At 34.5% G+C, this 14,855-nt stretch overlaps 1 protein-coding gene across 8 annotated transcripts in view; it reads right to left on the bottom strand.

Moving 5' to 3' along the window:
* Window positions 1–14,855, bottom strand: part of WDPCP (WD repeat containing planar cell polarity effector) — a 331,844-nt gene that overhangs the window by 179,338 nt on the left and 137,651 nt on the right. For all 8 annotated transcript variants that reach the window (XM_081069092.1, XM_081069096.1, XM_081069095.1 and 5 more), the window contains exon 10: window positions 8,314–8,923. In XM_081069092.1, coding sequence (XP_080925218.1) covers window positions 8,314–8,923 — 610 coding nt within the window. The remainder of the gene's footprint in view (window positions 1–8,313; window positions 8,924–14,855) is intronic.

Raw genomic sequence — 14,855 nt, 5'->3', positions numbered from 1 at the left:
AACTAGACATTTAAAAATGAGTGGATTCGGAGAAATCCAAAACTCCAATTCAAAAATCTGTATGCACTCCTATGTTTATTGCAGCACTTTACACAATAGCCAAGATATGGAAACAACCAAAATGCCCATCGGTAGATGACTGGATTAAGAAGCTGTGGTACATTTATACAATGGAGTATTACGCAGCCATAAAGAAGAAAGAAATCTTATCATTTGCAGCAACATGGATGGATCTAGAGAACATTATGTTAAGTGAAATAAGTCAGAAAGAGAAAGACAAGTACCATATGATCTCACTTATATATGGAATCTAAAGAAAAGACTATGTGAATGAACTAATCAGAGTCAGTTTTGGGGACGCAGAGAAAAAACCGAGAGTGGTTAGATGGGTGTGTGGGAGGGGGTTGGGGATAAGGGGAAAGGTAAAGGGATTTGGAAGCAGCTGGTAACCACAAGATGGCCTCAGGGTTTTTCTTTTGAAAATTAATTTGGGGAAGGTATTCTATAATGTTGTAAAGATTTTGTTGGGTATCCGATGGACATGCGTCCTATTTGGGAGACCACCTCAGGGATACTGTGGATACCTGATCATGGCATTGTACATCAGAAGCTAAACATTAATGAATGCCAACTATAATTTTATATATATAATGTGATGGTTCAGTGTGAGGTCGGAGGGATAGTGGATGGGGGGAGGGGGGTTCACAGTATGAGGGATATAAATGATGAACGTCTAAGTATTACCTTGTTTTGTACACCTGAAACTAATAAATAAATTAATTAATAAAAAAAAAAAATAAAAAAAAAAATAAAAATGAGTGGATTTAACTATACACAAATAAAAATAAATGAAATGGTTCCTTGAAAGACTTAAAACTATCAATGCTCATTCAAAAAGGAATAGATAACCTAAACGACCCTTCATTATTTGGATTTGAATTTGTAGTTAAAAAAAAAAGAAACGAAACCTCTAAATACACATACATGTACACACACAACCTGCATATCTAGATGCCTTCACTGGTCAATTCCCTCAAACTAAAGAAGAAATGATATCAATTCTACAAAACTCAAAATGTAAGAGGAGGGAACAGTTCCCAACTTATTTCATGATGTTAGCATTATACTGATACCAAAAATGACAAAATATTATAGGAAGAGGAAACGAAAACTACACACCAATATCTCCCATAAACAGATATAAAAATCGTTAGCAAAATATTAGCCAAACAATAATATATTAAATAGATAATACATCATGAACAAGAAAGATTTGTCCCACAAACACAAGGCTGCTGAAACATCTAAAAATAATCAATATAATTCACTATGTGACAACCCCTTCCCCACCATGTAATCACTTCAATAGAAACAGAAAAAGCACTTGAAAAAATTCAACATCCACTCAAGACATCTCAGCAGACGAGGAATGGAAGGGTACTTCCTTAACCTAATAACATCATACTTATTGTGAAAGATTAAATGCTTTCCACCAAAGATTGGAAACAAAGCAAGAATGTCTTCTCTTGCCACTTCTATCTAATATATACTGGAGGAACAAGGTAGTATAATAAAGGAAGAAACAAAATAAAAGGCATACAGGTTGGATAAGAAGATGTAAAACTGTTTTTAATTGCAGTTGTCATAATCATCTATGTAGAAAATCCTATGGAATCTACGAAAAAGTTCCTAAAGGTAAGAAATGAATTTAAAAGGGTTGTAAGATACATGGTTACATTTTAAAATTTTATTTGTATATAATCCCAATGAACAATTAGAAACTGTAATTAAGAATACTATTTTAATAGCATCCAAAAACATGAACAAAATATGTACAAGATCTTTATACTTAAAACTAAAACACTACTGAGAGAAATTAAAGAATACCTGAACAAATGGAGATAAATACTGTGGTTATAGACCAGGAAACTCAATATTGTTAAATTTTTATTCCACCCCAAATTGATCTATAGATTCAAAATAATCCCAATCAAAATCTATGAGGTGTTTTTGCAGAAACTGACAAGTCGGTTTTAAAATTTATATAGAAATTCAAATATCTAAAATAGCCAAAACAATTTTGAAATAGAAGAACAAAGTTGGAGGACTCATAGAATCTGATTTCAAAACTTACTGTAAAGTCACAGTAATTAAGACAGTGTGGTACTCCTTTAAGTATAGACATCTAGGTCAGTGAAAGAGAAAATAGTCTATTCATAGACACACATACATAGGGTCAAGGTAATTCCATGGAGAAGGGGTCATCTTTCCAACAGTTGGTGCTGGAACAATTGAATATTTATATTAAAAAATTAATTTCAACCCATGCCTCACACCATATGAAAAAAATCAATTGGAAATAAACCATAAACCTAACTGTAATAAGTAAAACAATAAAACTTATAGAAGAAAACAGGATTAGACAAAGATTTCTTAGGCCATAAAAAAGCAGAAGCCATAAAATAAAGAAATTTAAGAACTGGTTTTCAGTGAAGTTAAAAACTTCTGCTACCTAAAACACACTGTTAAGAACATGAAAAGGTCAAGCACAGGCTGGAAGACAATATTCACAATGCTAGTATCTTACAAAAGACTTATATTCAGAATATACAAAAACTCTTACTATTCAGTAATAAATAATCAAATTAAATTTGGGCAAAAGATTTGAAGCTATACTTCATCAGAGAAGATACATGGCAAATAAGCACAGAAAAAGATGCTCACCTCCAATAGTCATCAGGGAAATGCAAATTAACATCACTACACACCCACTAGAATGGCTTAAATTAAAAAGACCATTAATGTCAAGTGTTACTGAAGATGTGGAGCAACTGGAACTCCAAAATAGTCCATTGCTTCTTAAGTTAAACATATACTTAGCATATGGCACAGCCATTCTACTCTTAGGTTTTTCCCAAGAGAAATTAAGATATATGTCCATACAAAGACCTGCACATTAGCTTCGATCTGGAAACAACCCAAAAGTCCATCAACATGTGAAAAGATATATAAATTGTGGTTTATCTATATAATGGAATACTCCTTGGTAAAGGCTAATTTACAGATATACACACCAATATGAAAGATTTTCACATGCCGAGTGAAAGCAAGACACAAAAGAGTATTTTATGAGTTCATTTCTATGAAATTCTAGAAAAAGCAAATCTAGTATGTCATAACAGAAACTGGATCAATGCTCTTCAGCTTTGAGGGGGACAGGGATTGACTGCAAATGGCCTGAGAGAATTTTGGGGGGTGATGGAAATGTTCTGCATCTTGATTGTGGTGGTAATTATAGGAACATATGCATTTGTCAGAACTCACGGAACTGTATATTAAGACAGGTACATTTAATTTTATGTAAATTATACCTCAATAAACTTGAATTAAAAATCCATCATCTCTCTAGTTTGAAGAATACAGAATTCTGTCTGGAAGAGCAGTACATTTGAAATGATATAAGATCCAATTTTAAGATGACTAGGAATATGACAAAGTATCTGATATTTTTTTCCAGCAATAAATTACCACCAATTACCACCTGGGTAAAGTATATTTAAATAACTCATTAAAAATAACTCTTTTGAAGAAAGAATACTTCTTACAAAATTGCTAAGAGAAAAATCATGCTAATTTTTTTTTTAAATTAGTTTCAGGTCATACTAGTTTTTTAGTGACAGATACACACGCACACACACGTTGCCTCTGATTTTCAAAATCTTATGAGAGGGAAGATGTTAGCTTTATTTCTCGATGTTAGCACTTGAACATTTAACCTTTTCCCAACTTTCAAAGCTCTGTGAGAACATTGCAGGGTCACACTAGGTAGATGGAATACTATCAACATCATCACGGGAAAGAGGGACCGTGAGAGCACAGGGAGCAACTGGGGAGTTAGGTACATTAGTGCGGCCCAGCTGGGGAGATGAAGCCTGAGAGGCAGACAAGGGCTTATCAACGACTGAAGGATTTCAGGCTGGAGAATCCATGACCGAATCTGCACTATTCGATTAATCTGAGGGGTGGGAGGAAGGGAGGCAAAGATTGGAAGACAAGAAGGCAGACGATTACAGAGGGCCACTGATTAATCATGGTAAAACAGGAAAGATCTAGATTAAGTTAATGAATAGAATGTTATTGACAGTGTTTAGAAGACAGAACTGATTGGATATGGCATTAAGGGTGAGAGGATTCCAGGATGACTTCGGACTTGGGATTTCATCTGAATAACTGTACTATCCACCAAAATGGAGAATACAGGAGAAGTAGATTTGGGAAGAAAGACATTGACCTCTTGTCTGTACGTAATGAGTCTGAGGCTCATTACATCCTCTTGTGTACATCCAAGGCGAGGTATCCAGCAAGCCAGGTGAGTATGTGGCTGTGGAGTCAGGTGTGGTCTGGGCTGAAGTCAGAGATGAGACAGCAAAATGAAAAAATAAACTCTCAATCTGTATAAAATGAGAGCTAAAAATGGGACCTTAGAGAGCCTCAACATTTTCACAAGTAGGCAGAAACGCATAAAAATGTGACAGAAAGTTGCATCTGGGGTCACAGAAGGCAAGTATGATAAGAGTTCAATGACAGTGGAAGTAATCATCAACCATCAAATGCTGAGAAGTCATCAAATAAATAAGAGAAATATACATATCAAGTATCATGTTTCCCTGAAAATAAGACCGAGCCGGACCATCAGCTCTAATGTGTCTTTTGGAGCAAAAATTAATATACATAATTAATATAAGGTATTATATTTATATTTATTTATATTTATATTAAATACCCGGTATTAATTTATTATAAGACAAGGTCTTATATAATATTATAGTAAAATAAAACCGGATCTTATATTAATTTTTGCTCCAAAAGACACAGTAGAGCTGATTGTCCAGCTAGGTCTTATTTTTGGGGAAACACGGTAGGAAATCTGGTGACTTTTCCAAGAGCAGTTTCAGGAGAACACTGACAACAGAAGCCAGAGTTTGATGCTGTGAGGAATGAATAAGAAGTGAAGCAGCAGAGAAAGTCAGTGTTACTATTATTTCAATGAGTTTGAAAGGAAGGTGAATATCTGATTAATAACAGAAGGGAAGCAATTAAAGGAAGAGATGTTTGTTTTATGGGGTGGTTTGGATCTGTATCTGCTGATGTACCCTGTTTCCCCAAAAATAAGACCTAGCCGGACAATCAGCTCTAATTGCGTCTTTTGGAGCAAAAATTAATGTAAGACCTGATATTATATTATATTTATATTTTATTATATCATATCATATTATATAAGACCCGGTCTTATCTTACTATAAGACCGGGTCTTATATAAGATTAATTATATGTATTAATTTTTGTTCCAAAAGACGCATTAGAGCTGATTGTCCTTCTAGGTCTTATTTTCAGGGAAACACAGTAGCAAGATTTGTATGGGGAGTGGGGAGGGTCACAAAGTAAAGGTGTCAAAGGGAATGCTGTAGGATCCAGAGTGGAAGTAGTGGTGGAATTAGTCTTGGACATGAGGAAGGGCTCCTCTTCCACTGAAATGAGAAGATTTATGTACATGTAGATAAGTGGTGCTTAGTTGGTTGGGTGGCAGGTGAGTGGCTGAGGAACAGATGAACTTAATGAAGAGCCAAATAAAAGATGAGATTCTCTGTTGATGGGGCAGGGAGCTAATCGTGTGAATTTAAAGAGAGCAATGAAGGTTGAAAAGGTACTGTTGAGAATGGAGAGGCTTTAATATCTCAGTAATATAATTAGGGACTCCTTTTAAATAATTAATCTTAGTCTATATATGCGAAAATATGAAATAATTATTGTCAGGTAAACATATTATGGTTACATATTGTTTTGTATAAAATAGTACTTCTTGGCTTCTAAATGGGAGGATGACACTTCTAGCTCCCTCCTGAAGAAGACGGTCTTCAAATTATTCTAATAATAGTGGTGATGGCCTTTTAATCCCCATTGCATTTGATCGATGATTACAAAGATTTAGAATGGAAGCTCTAGTCTTGGAACAGTTTTCCTTCAACATTACACTAACTGACCTGTTCTAAGTGTCACACTCCAAAAATCTTAGCACATTGGCACCAGCCACTGCCACGCTGACATATGACAACGTTCTATTTTAAACTATGATCTATCTCAGCTTCTTAAATTGTAAGCTATACCTTTCATGTCAAAAATTCCAAAGGCTTGCATAACAAGCATATGAAAAAAAATCTCATAAATGCTCCCTAGTAGGGAAACTGCACATGCAACTACCTGTTTATATATGCAGTAACTTGAATTATACATGAAAATTCCACATGGATGCCCAGAATCAGCACTGTGTTAATTCAAGAAGTATATTAAAATTTTTGGATGTATTTAGTAGCAGATCCTAAGAAAAATCTGTCATTTAAATGGGGTTTTCTTTAAAAAGAGAGAGAGAGAGAGAGAGAGAGAGAGAGAGAGAGAGAGAGAGAGAGAGAGATGCTAGTTGGAATCTACCGTTTCAAGGAATCTACTCTTTCTAAAGAGAAAAAAAATAATCTGTAATAAACATTAATCTTATATTTTAAAAATCCCAGGAAACTCCATATTTAGGTCTTTTAAAGAGACTGTGAAACTTTTCTATCCTATAAAACATAAGAATCATATTAAAAATAAAATTTAAGTGACAAATGTCAGTTGCAGAAGTTATCACCTTTTCATTTGAATGCTTGACTTCTATTGGATAATTCTCTTCCAAGAGACCTTCTTGGGAAAAAGAGGTGACAGCCAACTCATTGCCTAATTGATTTAGGAACAGTGCCTAGGGAGACAGTCCAATTAAGTTTACAAGCTGGCAATTAGCTGGAAGCCCTCTAAATCCCTACACCAAGAGCCTGTTTACTTTAGTAAGAAGGCAAATGTGCTAGAGATAGGAAGAGAAAGCTGTGCTTTTTGCAAAAGCTGTTGTGAGTAGGCCCATAAGGGATGGCTGGAGAAAAGCTAGGTACATGTGGGCAGACAGCCTTCTGTTTGACAGGTAACTAGGTAATTTATAACAGGGTGTGTGTGTGTGTGTGTGTGTGTGTGTGTGTGTGTGTGTGTGTTTTAACAGACATGCAAAACATCTAACATCCACTTTAATGAGTGTTGTGTATGGAGACATACAACTGTGAAACATGCAGTGGAGCAAAGCAGACCTCGATAATCTCATAATAAATGAGATTCCAAACATTTTTTTCTTGGACAATATTAACATTACAAATAGATTTATTTGTATTTTTATTATGTGACAAAACATAGCCCTTATAATATCCATTATATTTTTCAGGTTAATCAAGTCATTTTCACCAGATTTACTTCATATATTTAATTTCAGAAGCAAGTAGATCCATAAAAAAACAAAGTAAACTGACAGCTATTTTATAAACACTAAAATGTCTTAGAAACTTAACTTCGTGCCACCGAGCCAAATCTTGTAAGGGGTTTTAAATGTATTTATTTTTCTATGTTTTTAAGTAGTAGTAATGTGCTTTAATTAAAATCTTTTTTTTTTAACCTAAGTGAGTTTCTTTCAAGAATGTTAAATTGTATAAAACTACCTAAAGAATATCATAGACTGGGACACTGAAGATTTATATTAAACTGAATCAAATTATATTAAAAAAAAAAAAGAATATCATATATTCCAGGGCATAGCTGGTAATGTAAAACTACAAAGACAACTAAATCATAATAATAAAATTTTGTTTTAAAGTTTCCTGATTGAAATGGGCTATATTAATAAACAATTTTCATAATATTGATAAATCCTTTTGAATATTTTTATCTAAAAGGGAAACAAAAAAAGTTATTCAAATATATTTAGCAATTCTAATTAAACATTTGCTTTCTCTTCCAAAACACTTGCTTTAAACAATTCCAATCTGGGAAGCAATGGACACCTATAATCTAAAATAATTTTGATAGAAAAAGTATTACATTCCTACTACACAGAATTTTTAATGGGCATATTGAGTGCTTTTAAAATATTCACACACCTATTTATTAAGGAATTTTTTTAGTAGACAGCTTATTTTGATAAGTATCAAATGTGAAGGTTCAGGCTTTTTATTCATCACAATGGATAATTAGCACAATTTCTAAATACTTCAATATCTAATGTTCCTTGACATTTAAAAAATCATCCACAAAGCTTTCTTAAAGAAACTATATAAAATGTTTGAGAGGCAAGCATATTTACGGGATGACAAATAGGAAATCTACATTCTAAGAATTGTTTTATTGTCTTAATTAGAATATCACCATCATAAACACTTTACTTACTCACCAACTTCTTTGACTTACCAAATTTAAACAAAAGTACACCCAAAGGTCCTCTGTCAAATCTGAGGAAGAGGAGATCATAGATGTCCCCACTTTCAGGCTTCTGAGAAACAACTTGTGGAGCTATCCACTGCATTTGAACAAGACTGCTGGAAACATCAAAACATTTATTGAATTGCAGAGTCTCCCTGGGTGAGCGGTCTTCTGCCAAGAGCTGGATGTGAATAGGGGATAGAGCCATATCAAAAATTTGCAGCTCTCCTTGGCTGCTGCCAACTAGCAGAATTGTGCCACTTGGGTGGCAGCTTATTAATGAAGGCAAAAGTTCAGCCTGGGCTAAGAGAGTCACTCTACGGTGAGTTTCATAAAGAATTACTGAAGAATCTTCACAGCCCAGAATCAGTTTGTCTTCAGTAACATTCCTGCAACAGCTAATGGCCTTTGATCTTAGTGGTATTCTGGTGACTGAGACGCACTGGATTTTGTTCCGAACACATTCATAGATGCAACTGTCAGCCATGGGCTCTTTGTCTACACTGATGGAGTGCTCCACTGTCAACACCTGATAAGTCTGTTTGGTGCCAAAACGAACATCCAGTGGATCCCATTCTGTGCGGACAGAACTCAGAACCTGTAAGAAATGTATGAAGTATGTTCACATAGACCTTAGTATTTCTTTAGCTGTAACACATGGGCCTGCATATTAATACAGCATCCTTTTGAAGGATATCAATTATTACTTTAAATATCAGCAAGATCTAAGTATGCATGTCTGTGTATAAATTCTCAAATAGAACACATATGTGACATGTAATAGCACAGCTGCAGAAATTAAACTATTAGATTTTAACTTGAACACTTTATTTTAGAAAGTCTGTTAATAACTAAAAGACAAGTATGTCCCACAGTATACAAAAACTAATTAAGATAGGTTTTTAGTAAAATAATATGCTTAGCAGAATATCTAAAATTATTAGAAGTCTTATTTTTAAAAGGATGAATAGAGGACTTGAAACAGTTTAGCTAATCTTCCCACCTACTATCCTTCCCAATTCTGAAATTTTTGGTACATCATTTACTAGAAATATATTTCTAATTAGTAGGGCAGGATAGGCAAAGGAAAAAACATCAGAAGCCTACTAACAATCTTATAGAAATATTTTACTATCAGAAAGGATACGAAGGGTTAAGTAGACAAATGACCAACAGAAAAAATAATAATGTAATGCACTGATTTAAAATAATAATAATAAAAAACAATTAAGACCTGGTAAGTAATACGAATTGTCAATACCTGTGAAGAAAAATATTTAAAAAGCATCTTTGGTATTAAAAGGTACAAGAAATACCAAGACAGAAAAAAATAAAACAACAGGCCATTGGATTTATTTATATAATGTAGGACACCAAGGATCTGGAGAACAGAATTAAAGTGGTATTAAATATTTTCTAACACTTTGTCAAAATCTTCAAAATCAGATCTGATAAAATCCAACTAAGGCCTCTTTCTGAGTTAACAGTATTATACAAAGATCATTTTCCTACATATGACAATGCACTATAGTAACACAAGATACTATCATTGGGGCAAACGGGGAAAAGTACAGGAAGGGAATTCGCTTTTAGCAATTTTAGCAATGACTTCAGTAGTTTCTTGAGAGTCAAACTATTTCAAAATTAAGTTATTTTTTTTTTTTAAGGCACCAAATACTTCCATAGTACATAGTGCTGCCTTGGGGAAGAGGGGTTGATGTGAATTAAAAAAAAAAAAAAAGAATCATCCGATACATCATTACCAAACTAATCTTCTTAAACTAAATGTTTTTACTCTCACTTCCTGGTTCAAACCCTTCATTGGTTACCCGGCCGACTAATGAATTTTTATTCCCCTGCCTGGAATGCAAAAGCTTGTAGGACTCATATCTAATTCCTTCCCTCTTTCACACTCTGTTTGCTTGTTTTTCTTTTTTGTCTTATAAATACCGTTTTCCCGAAAATAAGACCTAGCTGGACAATCAGCTCTAATGTGCCTTTTGGAGCAAAAATTAATATAAGACCCAACATTATATTAATTATATTGTATTCTATTATATTATATTATACCTGGCCTTATAATATACTAAAATAAGACTGGGTCTTTTATTAATGTTTGCTCCAAAAGACGCATTAGAGCTGATTGTCCAGCTAGATCTTATTTTGGGGAAACATGGTATTTGAATAAGTTATATGCCAGCCACTGGTCCTGCGTCCTGGGGATACAAACGTTAAGTCTTCATGCTTAGAGAACATACACTCTATTGGCTGAAGACAAGGAAACAATTCACAAGCAAACATCTATCCATAGGCTGTTAGTGATCCTATATGCATATTTCCCAAGTACTATTAAGAAAAATAAAGCAAAGTAAGCGGAATAAGGAGCAGCAGGAGTGGGGAGGGGAGTTTATATAGAGACGTCAGGACAGGCCTTTGTGATAAAGGTGACCTGAAAGAAGTGAAGGGTGAGCCATGCAGCCATTTGGTAGAAGAGAGCTCTGGGCAGAACAAATAAACATCCTGAGTTGGGGCTCTTGGCCTGATGAAGGAACAACAGGAGACAGACCTCGTTAGAGAAAAGGGAGCAAGGAAGAAAGTAGGTAGTGGGAATTGGGGAAGGGAAACAAATTATGTAGTAGTAGCTTGTAGGCTACTTTGTAGGGACTTTGGCTTTTTCTCTAAATGAGATGAGAAGCCCTAGGCAAAGGAGGGACAGGATCTGACTTGCAAATTCTGGTGCTATCTCCTAGTTTCCCCTCATTACTGTGAGTTCAAACTAAAACGTGCCCTGCATTTTCCCAGCTCCTCTATAACTTGTTAAATTAATTAAATGAGGAGGCTATTAGCCTGATGTGGCTCTAATGCCCTGGGGGTCTACATAAGCAAACCAAAACCTAGGCCTGTAAGTGCCTCAAAGTTACAAAATCAAAACGCTAAGGACAACCAGTCACAAGTAGCCAACTAGGCTTTGAGCTATAGCCCATCAAATAATTTCCTTTCTTTGCTTCTGCACTTTCACTGTCTAAGCCTTTCCCTAGCCTCTGGAGTGGAGCGCTCCTAGCCACTTCCAGTTTGGTACTGCCTGATTGGAATTGATGTTTGTTCAAATATACTCATATTTTTTAATATGTCTCAGTTTGTCTTTTAACAACTTCATTTATGTCCTCTGCCTGAAACCCACATTCTTCATCCTGAAACTCAGTTTTTTCCTTCCAACCACACTCACCTTGAAAATGGTATCCCAGTTTCCGGTTCCTTCCATCCAGGCAGCATCCTTCCTTCCTTTGATATCATCTCCATACCCCCTTCCCTACTCCAACTTGGCCAATGACTTTCTGGTGACATTCAGCCTTTTATTTAATTCTAATGTTTGGTCATATGGCCTTATTTTCACTGTAAGCTTAAAAAAATAAACTGTTTTATCTATTTCAAACATCTTTTTTTTTTTTTGTATCCTTGTAGCAGCTAGCCAAAACTATGCAGGTAGTAGGTATGCAATGAACTTTTTAAAACTATGAATTATTTTGAAAAAACAAACACTGTATGCTGCTTAAAATATCGTACTTCCAAAAAGCTTAACCCCCCCCATCTCCACCCCCTGACATCGTACATAACTGTTACAATTCCATTGACTCTATTCCCTATACTGTACTTCACATCCTGTGATACGGGGGCGGGATGTGCAGTACAGCATAGGGAAAAGAGTCAATGGAATTGTAACAGCTGTATACAATGTCAGGGAGTAGCAGACTAGGAGGGGGTTATCACTTTGTGAGGGGTATAAATGTCTAACCATATGGTTTTGTACACATATTGTTTTGAAAAGATGTGGTTTGAAAGTTAATATGAAACTGATTTCATTTATTTACGATTTAGCACTGTGCCTGGCATATGGTAGTAGCTCAATAAACACTACTGACTGAATCCATTTTAAATAAGACATACAAAGTTCATTCTTAATTTCATGATTTTAAATTTATTTAAATTCATACTTATGTGATTTTTAAAGATAATAATATTATTAAAGAAACATTTCAGTCTATGAAAATAAGAAATCTGAATAAGTATAAGGATACTGCCGTGATAATCATATACTATAATAAAATAAGCAATGAGCAATAGTAAGTATGTAGTAACAGTAAATCTGCACAGGGAAATGCTTTCAAATAATTTGATTGACACAGCACAGAACCTTAGTGAAAAAGTTTAAGTTAAAAAAAACTGAAATGATATTTGGATGTTATCTAATATAATATTAATGTTTTTAATTGAAATAAGTAGTAGACTGGGATTCCAATTAGAAGACATTTTATGTATAAGTAGAAAGAAAGAGACAACATCAATAAAAATGGGCTTAACTGAAATATAACAATGCAATGCAGGGGAATAAAATTCAGTTTCAGTTTTTCTATGAAAATGCTAATGTGCTGGACTGCGATTATAAAAATAAAGTGTTACACCTACATTTTCAGTAGCCTTTTAAAGTTCTGTTAGCAGATCATTTGCAAATAAGTTGGAAATACCAAGTGCAATTATGTAGTTATTGCAAAATACCAAGAAAGAACACACACTTTTTAAAATCCAAACTTGCACAGACTAAGATATCTCTTATTTTTTTATTTTTGCAGCCAGATTTTCCTCCCAAAATGAACTTAGTCTGAAATACTAGTCAGAAGATAATCAGCCAAGATAGAACGCTAAGATAAAAAAACAAATACCGTGTTTCCCTGAAAATAAGACCTAGCCGGACAATCAGCTCTAATGCGTCTTTTGGAGCAACACGATATGGTGGGTAGTGAAGGGAGAAATGCTAAGTGACAATGCCCTGAAGAAAAACCACAAAGGAGAGAAAAGAATCCAAAAAGAGAGGACTGTGGCTAGCAAAGTAACCTAGCAAAATTAATTTGGAGTCTACTCCCACCTTCAGTGAGGCGTTGTTATCCTCTACAAATGTCATGATCAAGAATTCCTCTTTCTCATTGAGTTCTTCTCTCTCTCTCTCTCTCTCTCTCTCTCTCTCTCTCTCTCTCTCTCTCTCCTTTCTTTTCTCCTTCCCTCCCTCTCTTTATTTTCCATCCCTCCCTCCCTTCTTTCCTCATTTAGGTATAATTGACATACAACATTATATTAGTTTCAGGTGTACAACATAATGATTCGGTATTTGTATGTACTGCAAAATGATCACCTCAGTAAGTCTTAATATCATCACCACACATAGTTCCATTTTTTTTTTCCCTGTGATAAGCACTTTTAAGATTTATTCTCTTAACAAATTTGAGTTCTTGGTCTGAATCCTATCTTCAGGTACTCCCCTGATTTGGTGAATTCTGAAATCTAATAATTCTTTAAAAAGTCTTAAAATATATGCCAGAGGTTTCAGGAACTGGTCATTAGAATTCAAATGAGAATGTCCGTGATAAGAACAGGGTCAAAAGTTCTAACAAAGGTACTGTGAATAGGCAAACAATGAGAAGGAGAAGAACAGAGATGAGAAAAGACAGACTTTTACACTGTGTGATGATCTGCTGAAAGAATCAGAAGGAAAAGATCTATGCTTTAATTCTAAGGTAATAGGAGGGCACAAGGAAGAAAAGCACAAAAACACAGAAGGTATGTTAGCTAAACCACAGGCTATGCAACGTTAGAAGAGGTCAATGAAGGGAGATTGTGATACCAGACAAGAGATGGATGACCATGGTCCAATGTTTTATTTTTTGTTGTTTTGCTTTTTCCTTTTTAAAGAAAACTATGCGGTAAAGAAAGAAATGGCAACCACTGAAAAATTCAAGCTAAGAAAGGGCAGAAAAGATAAAGAGTCCTAAGAATCTTGGAATTTCCAGAGTTCAAGGAGAAACAAGTTGGTAGTATCATTCGAAAAGTGAATTGTTTTAGTCAAGTTTAAATCAGTCAGCTTTAAGGGTGAAACTAGCTGAAAAAATGTACAAGATGATTTTATTTTTATTCTTACAAAGCTAAATTTGAAAAAAGAAAATAGAACTGAACCAAAAGTCTTCAAAGGAGGAATAGTATGAAGAAGGAAAGGTATATGCAGTTAACATGATTGATGCCTTCTCTGGAAGATATTTAAGAAAAAAAGGAAAGCACAAAAAACAGAAAAGCAATCATAGTGATCTGGAGATAGGCTCAAGATTCTCACGTTTCATGGTTAGCTAGAGAAGCTGCCTATTATAACCCCTTTAAAATCATCCAATATGTAAATCAGAAAAGAACTTTATTTAGAGAGCCCTTTTCTGGAACTGAAAACTTACACCAGTGGGTAGCCAGGTTATTTAAAAGATTATGCAACAACCAAAAGTTCTTAGCTTATCACTAGAATTTATTCTTAAATCTACATTCTTCCCTCACTTTGCAAAAATTTTTAAGATAAAAAGACACATTTTATTTTTAATTCTTTATTGTGAAACATTTAAGACACACATAAAAGTAGAGAGAACAGCATGATAATGTGAAAACCAGCTTTATGAAATACTATCCTTTGCTACAATTTTTCTCAAGAAATAAAATATCAG

Source organism: Rhinolophus hipposideros, assembly GCF_964194185.1.
Source record: "Rhinolophus hipposideros genome assembly, chromosome: 12".
NCBI lineage: Eukaryota > Metazoa > Chordata > Mammalia > Chiroptera > Rhinolophidae > Rhinolophus > Rhinolophus hipposideros.
This window is presented reverse-complemented; position numbering and strand designations above follow the sequence as displayed.